Source organism: Octopus bimaculoides, chromosome 6 (assembly GCF_001194135.2).
Source record: "Octopus bimaculoides isolate UCB-OBI-ISO-001 chromosome 6, ASM119413v2, whole genome shotgun sequence".
Lineage (NCBI taxonomy): Eukaryota > Metazoa > Mollusca > Cephalopoda > Octopoda > Octopodidae > Octopus > Octopus bimaculoides.
Genome location: NC_068986.1, coordinates 81,389,150 through 81,409,363, shown reverse-complemented (window position 1 = coordinate 81,409,363; position 20,214 = coordinate 81,389,150). Strand labels below are relative to the sequence as shown.

At 34.6% G+C, this 20,214-nt stretch overlaps 2 protein-coding genes across 3 annotated transcripts in view; one reads left to right on the top strand and one right to left on the bottom strand.

Moving 5' to 3' along the window:
- Positions 1 to 9,015, top strand: part of LOC106874324 (leukocyte receptor cluster member 8 homolog) — a 24,995-nt gene extending 15,980 nt beyond the window's left edge. Inside the window, exons 10-16 of one of the 2 annotated variants that reach the window (XM_014922013.2) lie at positions 339 to 477; positions 2,475 to 2,567; positions 2,901 to 3,035; positions 3,727 to 3,795; positions 3,896 to 4,025; positions 5,034 to 5,241; positions 6,586 to 9,015. In XM_014922013.2, coding sequence (XP_014777499.1) covers positions 339 to 477; positions 2,475 to 2,567; positions 2,901 to 3,035; positions 3,727 to 3,795; positions 3,896 to 4,025; positions 5,034 to 5,241; positions 6,586 to 6,745 — 934 coding nt within the window. In that variant the 3' untranslated portion in view covers positions 6,746 to 9,015. Of the gene's footprint in view, positions 1 to 338; positions 478 to 2,474; positions 2,568 to 2,900; positions 3,036 to 3,726; positions 3,796 to 3,895; positions 4,026 to 5,033 lie in introns of both variants that reach the window. The other variant, XM_014922011.2, reaches the window with a different exon arrangement.
- Positions 9,016 to 17,555: 8,540 nt separating this feature from the next.
- The window catches only part of LOC106874323 (uncharacterized), a 37,855-nt gene continuing 35,196 nt past the window's right edge, over positions 17,556 to 20,214 (bottom strand). The window contains exons 13-14 of the mRNA XM_014922010.2: positions 19,018 to 19,232; positions 17,556 to 18,625 (exon numbers count right to left, since the gene is read on the bottom strand). Of these exons, the coding sequence (XP_014777496.1) occupies positions 18,126 to 18,625; positions 19,018 to 19,232 (715 nt within the window). The 3' untranslated portion in view covers positions 17,556 to 18,125. The remainder of the gene's footprint in view (positions 18,626 to 19,017; positions 19,233 to 20,214) is intronic.

Genomic DNA, 20,214 nt, shown 5'->3' with positions numbered 1-20,214 from the left:
TATATATATATATATATATATATATATGTGTGTGTGTGTGTGTGTGTGTGTTCCCCCACCATCGTTTGACAACTGATGCTGGTGTGTCTATGTCTCCTGTAACTTAGCAGTTCAGCAAAAAAGACTGATAGAATAAGTACTAGGCTTACAAAGAATAAGTCCTGGGGTCGATTTCTTCGACTAAAACTCTTTAAGGCAGTGCTCCAGCATGACCACTGTCAGATGACTGAAACAAGTAAAAGAATATGTTGTCTCAAATTATAATGAGCCTGTATTTGTTATATCAAGAGTGTGGTTAGTTACATTTTCTTATTTTATTCTCATTAAACCATCTTTAGCTTGACTTTTGAGTATGATGGGCCTGATAAAGAAGAAAAGCTGCAACGAAGAGCTGCACGATTCGTTGAACATTTAAATAATTCTTCAGACTCTAAGAGGTACCGTCAAACACTGACTCTCACTATCAATAACTTTACCGTAAGTTTCTCACTTTTTTCATCTCCATTTTTGAGTGCAATCTAACTGCTTTCAAATTTAAACTTACCTATTTTCTCTTGTTTTTTATATAATTGATATTTAGTGTGTTATAGCTTCATCAGACCTGTGACTTACATTGTCTTAACATTCTGGTAATAAGAACCAGATTGTTTTTCCTGTAATCTTTTTACTTTTGGCCTTGACATAATTGTGTGGTTTAAAGGTTTGCTTTCCAATCATGATTTGGAGGTTCAGTACCACTGTATGGCACCTTGGGCAAAGCCAGCCAAAGTCTTGTGGATGAATTTGCTATAAAGAAACTGAAAGAAACTTTTCGCGCGTGTGTGTGTGTGTATATATCATCATTGTTGTTGTTTAATGTTTGTGTTCCATGCTGGCATGGTTTGGACGGTTTGACTGGGGACTGGTCAGCAGGGAGGCTGCACCAGACTCCAATATGATTTGGCAAGGTTTCTACTGCTGGATACCCTTCCTAATGCCAACCACTCTGAGAGTGTAGTGGGTGCTTTTTATGTGCCACTGATATCAGCTATGCTCAAATGGTGCTTTTTACATGCCACTGGCACAGGTGCCAGTCAGATAATATATATATGTAAACATGTATGTTTGTGTTTATTCTTGACTTGACATTGTACAAAAGTTGTAAACTAGTGTTACTTTTACAAAAGCAGTGTTGTTTCCAATCTTCTGTGGAAACATATCCTGGCTATTGTGAAATATTATCTTGCTAGAAAAATGTGAAAGTTGGTGACAGGAAGGGCATCTGACCATTCATAATCTGCCTCATTGATGACAATAAGTCCTCACTGTTCAGTGTGGTCAACCTTTGTTTCCAGGCAATGTGATCAGTAGATAGAAGATAATTAAGCTAGATTAAGAGGGAGAAAGGAACCTTAGTATGAGAGGAAAAAACGATGGTTGGAGTAACTGTATGGCAGGTTATGGGAGAGAAAGAGTGAGCAGTGGATAGTTGTGAAAATGGTTGTAAGAAAGTATGCTGGATAAGCAGAGGGAGGATATATATAGAGTGGGTGATGTTTACTGGTGAAGGAAAGTGCAAATGATGAATAGTCAAGATGGTAAGAAGGTGATGGCATTGAAGTTGTGCATTGGATACTCAAAGATCTGGTGCACATACCTAGTTTTCCTTCATGGGTGTTGTATAATAAAATTACAAATACTAAATTGACCTTTTAGTATTCAGATTACCCTGTCAAAAATAATGCTTATTTTATATTGTTTAGAATTTATCATACATTGTCTCATAACTTTGAGATTTTGATGATGCAATTGTTTACTTTTAGAATGACATTGTAGGGTAGGTGCAAGAGGCCTGATCTGTCCAGTTTGAACATAAAATGGGAAGAATATTGGGCTTGATATGACTGGTTTGAACATGAAAGGATTAAACAAAAGCAACTCAATAATGTATTCACATATATCTATCCTATTAGCAGTGTAATAATGATTGTATGCATTACATATAAACACTATTTCCTTTAGGAACCTGGGAATGCTATCCTGCAATGTTACTTCAGGGCTGGATTGTAAATTGTTACTGTTTAGCCCTAGGTCAACCCTGACAGATCAGACCTACAATGAAAAATATCCCAAACATGACCATCCCATCTTTTTTCTTAGGCACAATACCCTAGGTCCAACTTATCAGATGTATTCCTTTTTGAGATGATAAAATAATGTATTGTGTTATTTGATGATTTAGTTATACACTCTTTACTACTTGTTGACTGAAGTGTTGACTTAGGTTAGAAGTCATAGATCCATCTTAAAAACACTTCACTTTGCTCATTATTTAATGTATCTCAGTGTAGTGTTATAATTAAATATGAGAGTTGACCTTACCTTTGTGGCTTTTGATAGTGGATATGTTTAACAACATGACTGTCTCACTCGTTTTTGCCTTTCATGAGCAATGACTACTACTATATTATTTCTTTATTTCTTCTATTGTCCAGACCACTGGAAGTGATGATGAGCTTGACATGGATGGTTGTGTCATTGTTGGTGAATGTCAAGATTTAGAGAAACAATATTTCCGTTTGACCACAGTAAGTATTTATAGCTGTTATCACCACATTCTCTTCCCTCCTCCACTAACTTACATTATCCATACAAGCAGTGTTTCTGTTTGACTACAGTATATACAGTTGTCATCTTATATTTCTTACTACTGTTCGTTACTAACACATAGCCGCCTAGACAAGAATGCTATAGAGATGCAAAGGTCTTCAGCACGAGTTCAACTTCATGCTGCTTCATTATAAAAGATGACTTGTTTTTAAAGTATTGGTCACATTGATTATATTTCATTTTATGTTTTAATGGAAGAATTTACTGAAAGGAAGAAGGTAATTCTTTTCAACAATGATAAATACTTTCAGGCCCCTGATCCTTCAACCATACGCCCTACTGAAGTTTTGAAACGATCCCTAATTATGGTACAGGATCATTGGAGAGCTAAAGCTGACTATAACTATGCTTGTGAACAATTGAAATCAATTAGACAAGATTTGACAGTAAGTATAGACTTTCATTGATGTTTTGCTTCTCTTGTTTCTTGCTTTGATGTCACTTTTTTCATTCTTAGGATTGTTTTTCCATGTTTTAACAATATATCTGGATTATTATGTGAAATTACATCACTGTTGTACACAATCACAATGGTTGTGTGTATGAAATTTATAAGCACCCACTATACTCTCGGAGTGGTTAGTGTTAGGAAGGGTATCCAACTGTAGATACCTTGCCAGATCAGATTGGAACCTGATGCAACATCCTGTCTTGCCAGTCCTCAGTCAAACTGTCCATCCCATGCCAGGATGGAAATCGGATGTTAAATGATGATGGTGATATTCTCATCACCATTCAGTGTCTACTTGGGTTGGATGGTTCCTTAAGATCCAATGAATAATAAGTGGCATGTTTGTATGCTTGAGCAGGCATATTAATACTTTGAACTATTCGAAATTGGATGGCTTTTGTACCATTTTATTGAAGATGCTCACTTTATCTGTCTTCAGACATGCTGAGAGTTTTATTACTGTTGTTACTGACATAATATCAGATCATATTCTAAATTTGCACTTCTCAAAAATAGTTATTATATATTTTTGGTGAAAGTATCTTTTGAAAAAAAAATTGTACTATAAAAACCATCAAACACAGAAGAAATAGAAATTATTGGAGAATATTTTTCATTATTTGCAGTTACAAGGAATAAGAGATATATTTACTGTCAGAGTGTATGAAACTCATGCACGTATTGCTATGGAGAAAGTAAGTTCTTAATAGTTTCTCATCTAATTGAATATGGTTTAATGTATCTGATATGTACGTGTAAGAATTTGATTTCTATATTGGTAATTAATCTCTTCAGGGAGACCATGAAGAATTTAACCAGTGTCAGACCCAATTGAAGCTACTCTACCATGAAGGACACCATGGAAATGTTGCGGAATTTACAGCTTACAGAATACTTTACTACATATTTACATCAAACACATTGGGTATCCTTCATTGCCTTTCAGTTTATTTTGTAAAACTGAGATTTACTAAAACATTTAATTGCTACCAATCACAGGCTCAAACAGCTGATTGTATATGTTTAATATGTTACATATTATGTAACATGTTTTTTATTTTGTTTCCTTCCCTCCAGCCTTCTCCCCCCAACTCAGTTACTATCTCCCACTCAATCAATTGCATACTGCAGATGCAATTGTTTATCCCTGAATTAGTCCTGATCTAGCAGATCTCTGGTCAGAGGTGTTGCAGCTGTGGCCATTCTGTTTCTTATTTAGACATAGTTTATCTTGAACTATATTATCGGTTGGGTTCAAGATGGTAAAATGTGATTTTAAGGGATTTCTAGCAGGTTGAACAATCACTTACAAGAAGCTGCTTGATTGGTTTGAATGGTTCTGAAGGAACAGTACTAGTGGCCAACTGTCTGTTAATAGCAACGTTGCTATCACTCCTCCTTTATGGTTGATGTTTAAATTGGTGATTTAGATGCGACAAACTTCACTTTGTTTCCACTGTTCAATAAACTTCAAACAATTGAAGTTTCATCAGATCTCTTACGTGCTTTATGAATTGTAGTGGTTAAGTCTGCTTTGCAACCACAAGGTTTCAGGTTCAGGGTAAGTGCCTTCAATTTTAGCTTTGAGTTGACCAATACTTATCATTGGAATTGGTAGATAGAATCTGTACAGAAGCCTGTCATATATGTCTATGTTTTTGTGTATGAATGTTGACATTTCATGGCTACATTTGTCACTGCAGTTTTGAAGACCAGTGAAATAAAATATGGCTTTCTTAAAATAACAGGTATGGGTTTATCAACACTAATGGTATATAGCCATAAAATACTAAAAATATTTTTAAATATTTAAAAATAGTCTGTTAGTGGATTGTATTCGTACAGCTTTGTCAAAAATATAATAACCTGAGCTTTGTTTGCTAAACTGAAATATTTTCTCTCCAAAATGTTTTTTCTTAACCATCTTTTAAAGATTTAACAACTGCATTGGCAACTCTCAAATCAAATCATAGAAAAGATGAGTGTGTCTCTCATGCATTAAATGTGAGATCTGCTTGGGCACTTAATAATTATCATAGGTTTTTTAAGCTCTACCGGTGTGCACCGAAAATGTCTGGTTATCTTATGGATTGGTTCGTGGACAGAGTTAGAATATCAGCGTTAAAAACTATTGTGAAATCGTATGTATCCGACAAGCTTTTCATGCTTTGTCTTTATTTCTTCTTCTCTTGCTGCATACTCAATAAATGTTTTGATTGGTTCTTAATATTTTGGGTATTTTATACAAACCAAAGAGTCTTTAAAGAATTGCTTGTTTGTATGATTATACATACATTATATATTTATAAAATTTATAGTTTTAATTAAATGCATTTTTGTATGTAATTTAAATTATTACAGTGGAAAAATTTGCCATTTAAGATTATTATTCATCCTAATATTTAGGACTCATTAATTATTGAAAAACTTAATTAAATCATTTAGTTAAAGTTACCCAATTATGTTTCTTATTTTATTTAATCTGTAATTCTGTGAAACATTCTATCTTTATATCCTATATTGTTATATATTTCAAGTGGTTTATTATGATGCCTGTGTCTTAAATAATAATTGTCAACCTAATGATTAACTGTTGTGCTTGGCAGGAAGTTTTAAATGTGTAAAGTTAGTTACTCTAATATCTGCTTAGTTGTAATATATCAAAGATTAGGTAAATTCTGTGACATGTATATATATTCAACTCCCACTTGTGTGCGTGTATATAAAATGTATCATTTTAGAATAATTTATTGAATGTCTTCTTGATATTCTTATATTATTAAATAAATGTAAATATTGTAGATTGTAAATGGAGAGATATTTGGTGAATTATTGTGTTGTGTGTTTGGTACAGAAGGTAGATAATATTTTGAGAAAAAGTCAATGGATTTCTGGATTTGAAAGAGATTGAGTTTAGATGCCATAGGTAATATTACAGTACTGATTATTGATGAATGAGAGATGTGTGATGAGATTACGCCATTATGACAATTAGAAACTTATAGGAGCCAACAAAATAAGTTTTTTTGTTTTTTTTAAGGTATTTTCTGTTACAATTATATCAATATTTTCTTATTAATAAGTATTTTATCAAAAACTGATACAGAATCAATTTTGGTGTCAAAATCCAAGTCTTAATAGTTTTAAAACATTTTGTGTCCATTCATTCCAAAAGTAACTTTTAAACTGTTATATGGAAACCAAGTAGTGTTGAGGTAAGTTAATGATGCAGGGTGAGTATAATGTGTTCCATGGGGGTCATAGTAATGTTGTCCTGTCTAAAATCTCATCATTATTATTATAATTTCTCCATTTCTCTGTCAGGTAAGTAAAACAGTTTCCCTCCCCACTCTTCATATTTTCAACTCTGTAATTGATAATAATTGTGTGACTTATTGTGCTAACTTTTTATGTTTTCTTCTTTTTCATCCCTGCTGGCCTGTCCGTTTACCCTACTCTCCAAACCACAATACAAAATGTAATAGTTTTCGTCCTATGCTGCTGATAACTTACATCCAGAATGAATTGTCATTTTCTAACCGAGATGACTGTATACAGTTCCTTGCGGACAAGAATGTGGTACTAAATGATGACTCTACCAAGGTGGATTGCAAGCAGAGTATGGCAGCTGTGCAGGCATTATAGTTGGTAGCAGCAGCTTCACTTTTTAAACCAATTCTCCATGTCGACAGATTTCCCTTTCAGTTGCAGGTTTTTACTTAGCAAACTCCTTCATGTTGTTTTAGTTGCCATATGTTGGTCATTAGTCTCTTACTGAGTCAGCTTTATACAACAGATGTCTGGGGAGGTGGGGAAAGTGTTGTTGTTTGTAGTCAACAACTTCACCATTTAATCATACTTTATACATTATATATGTGCATTTGTCTATGTGTACATGTGTGAGACTGTGTGTATGTGTGTATATATATATATATATATATATATATATATATATATATACATTTATATCAACATATATATATGTGCATGAATGAGTGTATGCATGTGTGTATGTATATTCATACATATGTATATACATACATATATATATATATATACATATATAAGTGTTTATGTATATTTCATACATTTACTAAACCTCATTGTTGAGCATTTCATTGGAAAAGTTCTAAAATGAAAATTTAAATTGTTATGTGTTCAATAATTCCCAAAGATTTCTAATTTTTTTTTCAAAGCAGATAAAAACCATATCTCCAAGTTGGACTTTGAAAAAAAAAAAACAAACAAAAAAAACACAAAAAAACAAAAACAAAACAAAACAAAACAAAAACATTTCTAACAACCTTTTCTGGGAATTTTCCTTTTGTTCCTGAAATTTGAAGGAGGAAAGCATCTGTTTATGGTGGAAGATTTTATATCCATTCTTTCACGAGTTGACAGGAAAAGCTGAATATTGGCTGAAATGTCCATGAAATCTCTACAGATTCCAGCAATTTCTGCAAGAACAAGATGAAGAAGCTACATCTATGTTTAACTTCTCTCAGCTGTCTTTAAAAGAAACCCAGTAAGATTCAATCTTGTTTCAGGACTGTATTTTTTTTTCTTGAAAATATAAAAAATTTGGACATAATTACTCTATAATAATTATAGAGTATGATATAAAAATATTTACTACTCACATCGTCATTCTGAGGGTTAGAGTTTCTACCTCGTTACCAAATCTCCCCAGCAAATATAATCACTTTATAACAATCATGATGTCAATTTATCACAGTAGCAAGAAGGGAAACTGAGTGCAGGCAACAGGTATGTCAATATATAGTGGCCTATATGGGTAACAACTATAAAACATGAAGCTGACTCCAGATAACAGATACGTCACTATATAGTGGCCTATATATGTAACAACTACAAAACATGAAGCTGACTCCAGATAACAGACACGTCACTATATAGTGGCCTATATATGTAACAACTACAAAACATGAAGCTGACTCCAGACAACAGGTATGTCACTATATAGTAACTTATGTAATAACTACAAAACATGAAGTTGATTCCAGGCAACAGATATGTCACTATATAGTGAAGTGTATATATGAAACAACCACAAAACATGAAGCTGATTCCAGACAACAGGTCCATCACTATATAGTGATCAATGTATGTAACAATTACGAAACATGAAGCTAACTCTAGGCAACAGGTACGTCACTATATATCAACAAGAAGCATGAAGTTGACTCCAGGCAACAGATACATCACTATATAGCGGCCTAAATGTGTAACAATTATATAACATGAAGTTGATTCCAGGCATCAGGTACGTCGCTATATAGTGGTCTATATATGTAACAACTATGAAATATGAAGCTGACTCCAGGCAACAATCATCAATATAAAGAATGGTCTCTATATATATACATGTAACAACTGTGAAATGTGAAGTTGGATCCAGGCGACAGAATCATCTTTACACTGGACTTGTCTATGTACTTGACAACTAGACAATGTGAAGCAGGTTCACACATCAACACACACATATATATATATATATATATGTGTGTGTGTGTGTGTGTGACATCTAAGCAGTATGAAGCAGTCTCAGGCAACGGATAGACCAACACATCAGTGTTATAAACATCTACGTAAAGATATGTGACGGGTAGGTAACTACCAGCTACTCAGGGACAGATTTTTTGTTAGCTAGCCAAGCTGCTAATAGGCCCCTTGAAAACCCACAGCTATTTGGGTGATTCAGTCTTGGAAGGATCATGTTTTCCTCCTTTCCCCTCCCTCTTTCTTTTCTATTTCTCTGTCTTCTCTCTTTCTTTATTTTTCTTTCTGTTACTCTCTCTTTCTCTCTCTTTTTCTCTCTTTATTTCTAATTTATTGTAAATATATTTTTTGTTGAATAAATCTGTACAGGATTAAATTTGTCATTTGAAACATAATGGTTTTTCTCTATTCTATTTAAGCTATCTATTCATTCTGTGTCCTGATGTTGTAACTAATCATAGCTTCCTTGCTACAGTTTCTAAAATGTTGTTCATCCATATTGGTTTCAATGTTGATAAATTGTCACAATTTATCATATGCAGATATGAATAGCATATGGGAACCGGTATTGAGGAAGGATAGAAAAATAATAGATTTATAAGCCCTAAAATTCACTCCATAATTGCCCACGGGCATATGGCGTAGTGGTTAAGAGCACTGGCTACTAACCTCAAGATTCCGAGTTCGATTCACGGCAGCGACCTGATTAATAATAATAATAATAATAATAATATAATAATAGTAACATCGTTAGGAATGAGAACCCAGGTTCGAAATTTCCCCAAAACACCTGACGGAGGCTGGAGGGTATATCAGCCGAAACGTTGTGTTAACAACAAACAAGATGAGGACAAATATCCGTCAAATGTAAATAATGTAAGAAACATTAATATTTTTAATGTTATTAGAAATTACAAAGGAAGAGATTGATTGATACCATGCTATATAAATATCATTAAGTTTTATGTATTAGAACAAAAATTAGATAGAAATAAGCTAGTAATAAAATTTTTAAACCTACTGACCAGTTATGGAAAACAGTGTTTAAGACAGTATTGCAAGGTGAGTAAATATAATGTGAACTAGCAGATAATCTTATGTATAGATTGTTTACAACCATACCACACGCCTTATTTTCCTGATGCTTAAAAGTAAATATGTCTAAAACTAGCGAGATAGATTTACCTATAGATTGTTTAGAACCATATCACACATCTAATTTCTGATTAACTAGAAATAGATTTCTAGTTAAAAATTTACTTTTTGTCATTAAGATTTTTCTTTTGTTGTATAAACTTTTATACTGCTTTTTATTGCCATTTTTTTATTGTTTGCATTACATTTTAATAAATAATATGTGTGTGTGTGTGTATATATATTGAATATATTTGTTTAACTATCATCATCATCATCATCATCATCGTTTAACGTCCGCTTTCCATGCTAGCATGGGTTGGACGATTTGACTGAGGACTGGTGAAACCGGATGGCAACACCAGGCTCCAATCTAATTTGGCAGAGTTTCTACAGCCGGATGCCCTTCCTAACGCCAACCACTCAGAGAGTGTAGTGGGTGCTTTTACGTGTCACCCGCATGAAAACAGTCAAGCTCGAAATGGTGTCTTTTATATGCCACCCGCACAAGAACCAGTCCAGGGGCACTGGCAACGATCTCGCTCGAAAACCCTACAAGGCCAGTCTATATATATATATATATATATATATATATATATATAGTTAATCAAATATATTCAATGAGAACACACTACTGAATTTTGAATAAGTGCTCTAAAGGTATTTAGAGATTTAATTCGAACGATTATATATTATAAAGTAAAAACAGGAAAAATTACATCAAAAAATCACAGAAGATATACGTCCATAAGAAAGGTGGTGAGCTGGCAGTAATTTTGTCTGTCTTTACATTCTGAATTCAAATTCCACTGAGCTCAACTTTGCCTTTCATCCTTTTGGGGTCAATAAATTAAGTGCCAGTTTCATGCTAGGGTCAATCTAATCGACTGGCCCCTTACCCCCAAATTTCAGGCCATGTGCCTAGAGTAGAAATGAATATTGTGTTATTAGATAAATATATAAAGTATGATTATTCAAAAGGTTTGAGATATCTTACAATTGTTTAATGAATGTATTGCCCTTCAAAATGAAATCCAAAATTGATAATCATTATTAGGTAATACATCCACTCGTCAGTGAAAAGGATGACTTTTCATGTAGTCAATTGAATGAGAGAGATGCTATTTAAAATTGTATGATAAAGATGTTGTTTAAAAAGTTACTGGTATAGATGTGTATTGCTACAAATTGTAAGATATCTCAAACCTTTTACATAATCATACTTTATATATTTATCTATTAGTACAATATTATTTATATTATAAGCACCCACTACACTCTGAGTGGTTGGCGTTAGGAAGGGCATCCAGCTGTAGAAACTCTGCCAAATCAGATTGGAGCCTGGTGTAGCCATCTGGTTTCACCAGTCCTCAGTCAAATCGTCCAACCCATGCTAGCATGGAAAGCGGACGTTAAACGACGATGATGATGATGATTATGGATGTCTATCTTGTGTGATGTTTTCATGTAATTTTTTCTGCTTTTACTTTTATATATATATTGAGGTAAACAAACTTTTTTCCAGCATTTTACATCATACATGTTATTGAATGTTTTATAGTAAATTTCATAAAATTGAATCATTAGAAAGTATCTATCAATAAGGGTGTGTTTGCTAATATTTTAATAATCTGCTTTGGACATAAGAAGTTGACAGTCTTTTTTTTAGTCTGTTTTATGGGAGTTGCAATTCTAAGTGTTAGAATCTGCTGTCTCCTCATACTTACATACCCCTTTATCTGCCTGTTACTTTCCTGTCATCTCTATCATTCGTGCTATCTGTTTTTACCAGACTCACCTCCTTTGTACTCCCCTGGTACCCCCTTTATTGCTTGACCTCACTTACCCATCTTAAGATCTGTGTTTGAGAGACAACATTGGACCTATTGTGCCCACTACACCTTACCTTCACCCACCACTCCTGTATTGCCAGTCACTACTTCATTCATTGTTATACTCTTGCTCAATTTCAATTATGCTTTGGCTATTCCTCTGTCTCCTGGATTACATTACTTTCAGTCATTGTTTTTAGTCATGTTGATTCATGCCTCAAAATACTGAGTACTCCTGTCTATCATCTCTTTTATCACTTACCTCTATCATTTATGTCTTTAGCAGTTTGTAAGCGAACAGTAATGTGAGGTTGAAAGGCCCTCTTGTCAGCAATACGGTTACCTCCCTTATGTTGGTACTTTGATAAGACGCACTCTGTAATCTGTAAAATATGGGGTTGTGAGGACCTTTCAGTCTGTTTGAGAAGGTGATGGTTTCTCTCATGCTCATGTTATGAAAAACACACTTAAGTACAAACTAAGTGGTTGGTGTTAGGAAGAGCATACAATTATAGAAATCATGCCAAAAATGAGACAAGTGAGATGTAGTCCTCTAATCCATTTAGTGAGTAGTACCTCCAAATATGTGCTGACTCTGACTGGTGACACATCCAGTTCATGCTTACAGTGAAAGTTGACGTAAAATCCTATTGATGAGGAAACAGATTTTAATGAAGTCTGTTTTTTCTCAAGGTCATTGTCAAATATTACATAATATTCCCATGATCTGATAAACAAAGCCCTTTCCAGTAATTATCCATGTCTTCATGTGATATAGTTTGTACCCTTCTTGTATCTTGTGATCTGATATTTAATGCTGACAATGTCTGAGTATTAAGTCAAATTATTTGTAGTTTACCATGAAAAATTAAATTTGTTTGTTAATTTGGCTATCTGGGCTTGAATGGTGAATGAGTTTCCATTTAAACGGAATGTTGAGGTATCAGCAATGAGATATACGCTCACGTGTCATCAGTTTATCTGCTGTCACCTGTACACCTTTTATATGTCTTCTATCGCATCTACTCCTTACATGTCACATGTATGTGTCTACTGTTACTCATACACTTTGTATCTTTCACACACATATCTGTACGTTTCCATGTATATGTCAACATGTATTTGTTGTTCAATCAAAGCTTAACTAACAATTGATATGAAATAAATAAGTTTGTTAAGATTTCTTCTCATTCAAGGATTTGTGACCTATGTCTGTAAGATGGAAATAGTTAGATCTATAAAATTTAGTTTCTAAACCTGACATGAAATAAAGTACTTGGTTACTGAAAATTTGGACTATTAATACCATAGTTAGACACTAGCTCAGTACAGCTACTTTTAGATATAAACAACCTAAAATTGTAACATTAATTGTATGTCAGTTAACTAGTGGGAAAGATCGATATAACACTTAGTTTAGAAAACAGTGTCCAATTGAGTTCCAGTGTGGTACAATGTAAACATCTCAGGAATAAGACACCTGTGATTATATTGGAAATAAAAATGTAATGTAAATGTTAACATTTTTGTCTCTAACAATGGTATTAATGATCTGAAAAATTATAATTGCATTAAGATCAACTCATTTCAAACATTTCTTAACATTAAATGTTAAGAAATGTCTGAAATGGATCAGACTGAATTTGTTGAGTCAGATTTTCTTGGGTTGGATACCCTTTCTGTGTCCAACCTTTACTTGTTTCTAACCAAGGTAATATTTCCCCTTGACCAGATATGTTTCTCATGGATGATAGGAAGTGAACAACATCACCTGTCTGACAGTGATGCTCATTTACAATCACAATTTCAAGACAAACACACACGACAAGCTTCTTTCAGTTTCCATCATCCAAAACCATTTACTTTTTCAGTGTTTATAAATCAAGTCTAATTCTTCTGATCTTTTGAATTACTGTTGTATTTTAGTGCCAAGTTATTTCTTACTGAGCAGACCTGAAGACCAAAATTGTTCTAACTGCAATGACAGTGCTTCTCAGACATAATGTATCCAGACAATTCTAATGTTAGACTGGGCTTTGAGGGAAATTTTGGCTATTATATCTAGTATTTGCATGACTATGTTGACTCTTTGTTGTCTTGCAAATTAGGCCCTTTAGTTGCCTTTTTCATTCATCTTGAATCTTAGTCCCCTGATTTATTTTCAGTCAAACTGTCAACAGTATTGAATTTCAGTTTTATGTAATTGTGTGCTCATGGAGGGTCATGCTTGGATGTAGGAATATGCATATTTCTCTATTACAGGAACTCATTGACAACCATTTCACCATTTTAATTGTTTTTCATATCATTACTACTTTCATAACACTTCTAATTGAAGTCCATCTTTGATTAAAGATATTGGCCAATTAAACTGATGTCGTTTTTCTCATTAGCTTGGATTTGTTACTGCAGCCTGTTTTGGGGTTTACTTGTACTATATCTTAATCCCATCCACTTCATTTAAATGTATTAATTAGAGGTAAATTTAAGGCAACTGTGATCTACTTTAAATGTTTGAAATGACAATGTTACTAACTCTGTTTATCTTTTAACATTCAGATTACTCTGTCGAATGCAATGCTTATTTATTCACATTATTTTGAATTAATTATGTATTATCTCATAGCTTCAAGATTTTGATATGATTGTTTAATTTTAGAGTTACGTATTGTATGTGTGAGAGGCCAGATCTGGCTGATTTGAACATAAAAAAGAATTTGCCTTTCAGGGTCAATAAATTAAGTACCAGTTACCAACTGGGGTCGATGTAATCGACTTAATCCCTTTGTCTGTCCTTGTTTGTCCCCCTGTAGGCAATAAAGACATAATTGTAAGGGAAACAAGGTTGATCATATACAACTGTACTACAGTGAGCAGGGTGTCCTACTTTGATAAATTTGCCTTCAATAAATTGGATATATTATTGCCAAAGTTAAGTTATTTTTCTGAGTTAAGATTAAAGCTGGGCTTCCTTTATTGTAATTCTAGGATTTAGTGTAAATTGGGCTACACATTGCAAAGGGGAATAAATATGGCAATACTGACAATTAGCTGAGATATTTTGTGGTTGAGGAAGTCATCAGTCTAGTGTTGAATATTTGTGTAATAACCTCTTACAATGGCCCTCTCACATATACAAATCCTCTCTTTAACATTTGTCAGTCAAGATAAGACCGCAATCTCTTTTTAAACTTGGCCAGGTTAAGTTTGCTGTGATTGTGATTTCAGGTTCAACTCTAGTGCATCACATTTTGGACAAGTGTCTCCGATCACAACCTTGGGTTTGATACCATATATTACTCAGATTTTGGTAAACAAACATCGTGGAAGATCAGAGGTGCTGTCACTGTACTCTAACCAGGTCTTACTCAGTTTCTTCCTGCTAGTGCGGTCCTGTGAAAAAGATCTTCCTTCTTTGTAAACAAATCTAGCTAGAAGAATGAAACAATCCACACAGTCAATAGTAGCAGGATTATTGAAGAGTCATACAATAATTTCAGTCAATTCCATCTCCATAAAATACGGCAAAAGAGAGTGCTAAAAATCCCAACATCAGAAAATGAAAGCTATTGAATGATCTACTGAAACAACTTCCCAGTATGTATTCTGCAAGATTTACATTATCTAAAGTAGGATATTCTAGTAGAAAGGTGAAAGTTCCCGCATAACTCCGTTTTTATCCAAATTCTTGCAATTAGTTCATGAGTTATTTCCCCTTAGCGCATGTAAAATATGTCATTATATTCGCGACATATTTCTCTGAAAATTTCAACTGATGCAGACTTATACCATGCTGACAAGAATTAATAGCCTGGAATATGTCCGTATTTGTGACCTTTGCCACAACGATCAGGTTTTCCCTTAACACGTAAATTAATTTTGAGAAAGTATCTCCCTGTAATGTTTGATTTTTCTTTTCCTTCTAACAGGACATTTGGATAAAGAATTCTGCTTCAAGCATTGATTACATCACTTCAAGATGATTGATGCCAAGTAGTTTAGGAGGGTGTTATAGCAAAAGACTGGTATAACAGCATTATAAGGTATGGGGGGGGGGAGTATTTAGTCAATAAAGTCCAGGTGAAATTAGCAGATAGTGCTAATTATTCATGGTACATGGAATTAACAATAGTTATATTTCAAATGAGTCCATTATAATGAAAGGTTCTTAGCCATGAATTAATCCTAATTTGCATGAAATATTTAAAAAATTCAGCCTGGAGAAAGGGACTGTATCTATAGCTTTCCAAGACCCACTAAGTTCAGTGAGGTAAGTAATGAATTCCAGAGTGGAGAGTTCTCACACTTTCATTCAAGCAGAGTGCTGTTTGTAGTAGAGGTAATAAAGACAGAGACAGCAGGTTTGAGGACCAAAAGTGGAGTGTGTTGCTAATCAGTTGAATCCCACTTTTTGGATATGATCTAAAATATATGTGTGTGGTAGCAGAGTATGAGGCTTAGGTATTTTCTGGCTCTAAAGGCAAAGACCAATCCTTGTTATGCAGACTTTGCAGTGTTGAGAAGGGGGATTGCCAAAAGACATCCTTGGTGATAGTAAAATCAAGGATTTGTAGTGACTGAGGTGTCTTGTTGCATGTTTAAGATGAGTGAAGTTTGATATTTTCATGATACGAGTAACAATGTCTGACAGGATTGGCAAGGCCCCACTGAAGAATACTTTTGGTATAAGGTGTCTCAGTTACATATGGATGATCCTTGGGTGTGGAGGGTGAGGGAAGATTGAAGGGTGATACCATCTGCTTAAAAGTGAGTGCTGTTGGCTGGAGGTCAACAGTAGGTGGGTAAATAATGTGTGATAAAAAGAGATTGAGGGGGAAAAATAGAATCTTTGGGCACAACAGTCAGAAAGTATGGGTCAAATAGAATTCCACCAATACATGCTCGGATGACACAATTATGACAGGAATCCTCAGCCCAAGAGACAAGTTAGGGTGGAACCCACAGCAATTAATTCGGCTAAGAGTGTCACATAGATATAATTGAATGCTATGGTTGTCACAAGAAACAACACCATTTTCACCAAATTTTAAGAAGATGGGAGCCTACATGTAAATGACAGAAGAGAGCAGCTCTGTAGATCTGGTTTTACTGAAGCCATATTGATGGTGTTTAATGGGCAAGAAGCATCCTTTGCATTTTGAATGATAGCCTTGCAAGAACTGCAGTGGGTGATGTTCTCTAACGCTGTGTTCTTAGCCTTAAACTACTGCACTGTAACTGTGAATGTAAAAAGGGATTTAAGATCATTGTTTTGGTTGTGTGCATGTGTGTGATGTAGAGGTACATATGAAAGAGAATGCTTTCAGTCTTTGCTAGGAGTTGATTTGAATGTTTGCCTCAGAGTGAAACCTATTAAAGGCAGCCATATGGGCTAGAAAGCAGTGTTAACCTGGGAGACATAATGTAGCTACAAAGAAACAGCAGCCTCAATGTGATCACTTGACTCAACAGAGAAAGCAGAACTATTATGAACAATATACCACAAGGCACATGATAATGCAGGGTCAAACAGTAATGCATCAGCAGTGTGAATATTAGTTTGAAGGAAGTGGAATGAGAGAGAGCCTTTGTCAACAGTTGTGTCAAACCAAGTCAAGTGGAGAGAGAGAAAAATAATGAGAGAAGGAAGTGTGAAACAAGCAGGTAGATTATTGACTCCCTCACATTTACCGTTAATAACAGGAAATTATTTAAGCAATCTGTAAATAAAATTCAATAATTATAACCAACTAAAATTTCAAGTGTATCATTGTCTTTTCTTGTTAGAATTAAAAGGGTTGTCAATAAAACAAGTTGAAGAGACATGGAGAGGTATTCATTTTAGGTAGATCTGTCCACACCTTTGTGCATTCTTGCTGCCTCATGATAAGGCAAGATGGACAGATCTACTTCTCACAGTAAAATAAAAAGACACAAAAACCCCTAGAAGGAGGAGAAATAAATGCAAATTAATGGTAAATCAGTTTAATAATGATATCGAAGGATGCAATGAGGAGATATTTACACACAAAGAAACCTTAAACTAGCACAAGAGGTAACAAAATCGGAGAAAATATGAAATGACGGTGAATTCTGGAGGGGTTTCAAATGAATTTGTGCATTTTATATCAAACCATTCTTTTCAAATAGGAGTCTCTAATGCTCAAAAGGTATGCATGCATATGTATATGTATACATACATGTATGTATATATATATATGTATGCTTACATGCACGGATATCTATACATACACACAGAAGATGCACAATTCAAACAGATTCTAAAATTGAAATGTATATAGATAGGGAAGAAGTAGAAGTAAAAAGCTGAGGTGGAAATTTTCAGTGGATACGAGAGTTGTTTTGATTGCTTCAGTTGTGCTTTTTTTTTTTTATTGTATGTCAAACAAGAACTTTTTTTGAAGTGTTTCTTCCTTTCATGTTATGAGTCCTTTGAGCTAATTAAAACCAAATTAAACCAGCAAAGTGGTGTTTGGTTTGTTAAAAATGGATGAAGCAGAATTTGTAATAAAACTGGTTCATGTGAGTGGCAGAGTGTTTGGTGCATTGAGTGTAGCTTGAGCAAGAATGTTGATAGCAGTGAGATCTGCTTCAGTCAGTTCAGTGCCACCACTTGAGGTACACTCAACCTCATATTCAACTTGGTTAGGAGCAATAAAAAACAAAGGTGCTTCAACACTCTGCTCAACACTTTCAGTGGCTCGTGCTGTCTCGGTTGGGTCCTGTATCTGTTCTTCATTTTGGACAAGTTCAGCAGCAACCCAAGTTTCTTGTTGATCTGGAGTGACAGCAGCAGTGGCATCAGAAGTAAATACAGAATAGGTGTTTGAACCAACAGTTATCTTAAGCTGAGGACATGGCAAGTCAGGCTTCTTTCGTTTAGGTGCAGGGTATATTTCTCCTGTGTGCTGAGCTGCATGGCTACGTAGATATTCTTTCCGTAAAAAGCGTCGACCACAATGCTGGCACTCATAGCGTTTCAAACCCATGTGGGCCTCAATATGGCGCTTCAGACTCCCTAAAAAGATTTTTTTAAAAATGACATGTAATGAATATATTTTATTATTTTAGGTAATTAATTTAAGTAAGCTGATTACAAAACACTTGTGTACACATCATAAAGAGAACAGTGTCCTGGTTACTGTTCACCACTAAATCCTAAAGTCGAAGGCATCAACTAAACAGACTGAGGTATGCAGAGCACCCTGCTTCTCATACCAAAAGACAGTAGCAAATAACTATTTTAAAACTTTTTACTCCATGGCTTATATCTAAACATCACAGCTCTCGTTTAACATAAAAATTAATGTATCAAACTAAACATCTTCATCCAATTAACCCAATACTTTTAACATATACTTCATACAGAAAAAGGTAGCAGTAGAGAAGATCAAGTATTCTATTACTTACTCATTGCAGTGAACACACGGCTGCATTCTGCACATTTGTAAACTTTAGGAACTGCAGGATGCTTGGCTTCCATATGTGCATTCAAACGATTATCAGAAGCAAATGGTCGATTGCATATTTCACACTTCTGCATGTGATCCTTGTCTTTTTCATGAACTGACATATGAGCTAAAAGAGACTGGGTCCTGGGGAAACCTTTACCACAAACACTGCACCTGCAAATTGGAGGTCAAAGATATTTTCACTATACACAAATAGAAAAAAAATTGGAAACACTTTAAATGAACTTTTATTGGAAACTCTCAACAAATACATGGGAGTCAATATTCTATTAGACAAAGCAGCATGCACATAATATTTTGTATATATGCACCAAAATACATGTGAGTATACATAAACCACTACAGCATTTCAGCAACAGTACATACATATTAAAATACACCACAAGCCCTCAGTCCACTCTGTGGGGTGGTTGGTGTTAGGAAGGGCATCTAGCTGTAAAAACCATGCCAAAAACAGACACAGTAGCCTGGAGTAGTCTTCTACCTGGTGAGCTCCTGTCAAACCATCCAACTGATGCCAGCATGGAAGGTAGATGTTAAACAAAGATTATTACCTCACTTATAAACAGGTAGGGTTAGTGACAGGAAGAGCAACCTGCTGTAGAAAACTCTTCCCCCAACACACTCATCTAACCCATGCAAGCATGGAAAAGTAGATGTTAAAATGATAATTATATGCACATAGTCTACTCAACTGAAAATGATTACCATCCAAGTGCTTCCTTCCTCTATCCTTCACCTGTCACATCCTGCATGTTATACAGGGTCAAGGAAGGGATGGTTGAAAGGGTGTTTATGTTTGCTTACAACTACATAGGCTTCTAAAACAATTACTGCAAGTATGGTACATGCTGCCAAGAAAAACTTGCAGGAGCCCCTGCACATTTGAGGAAATCTACTTCCTGTATATCCTTAGTATTTATTGTTCCTGCCCATCAACCACACACAAATACTATTTTCTCATTTAACCTTCTTGTGATTCCACTGCATCTCTTATGTGTCCATAGCATGCCCTGGGTACACTGAATGGAATTTCTACCTATACCTTTTCTACATATTGAACAGGGCGATTTCCCTGAAGGGATTAGGAATTTGTCTGTTTTCCTGCTTACAAGTACTTTGGTCTTTGCTAAGT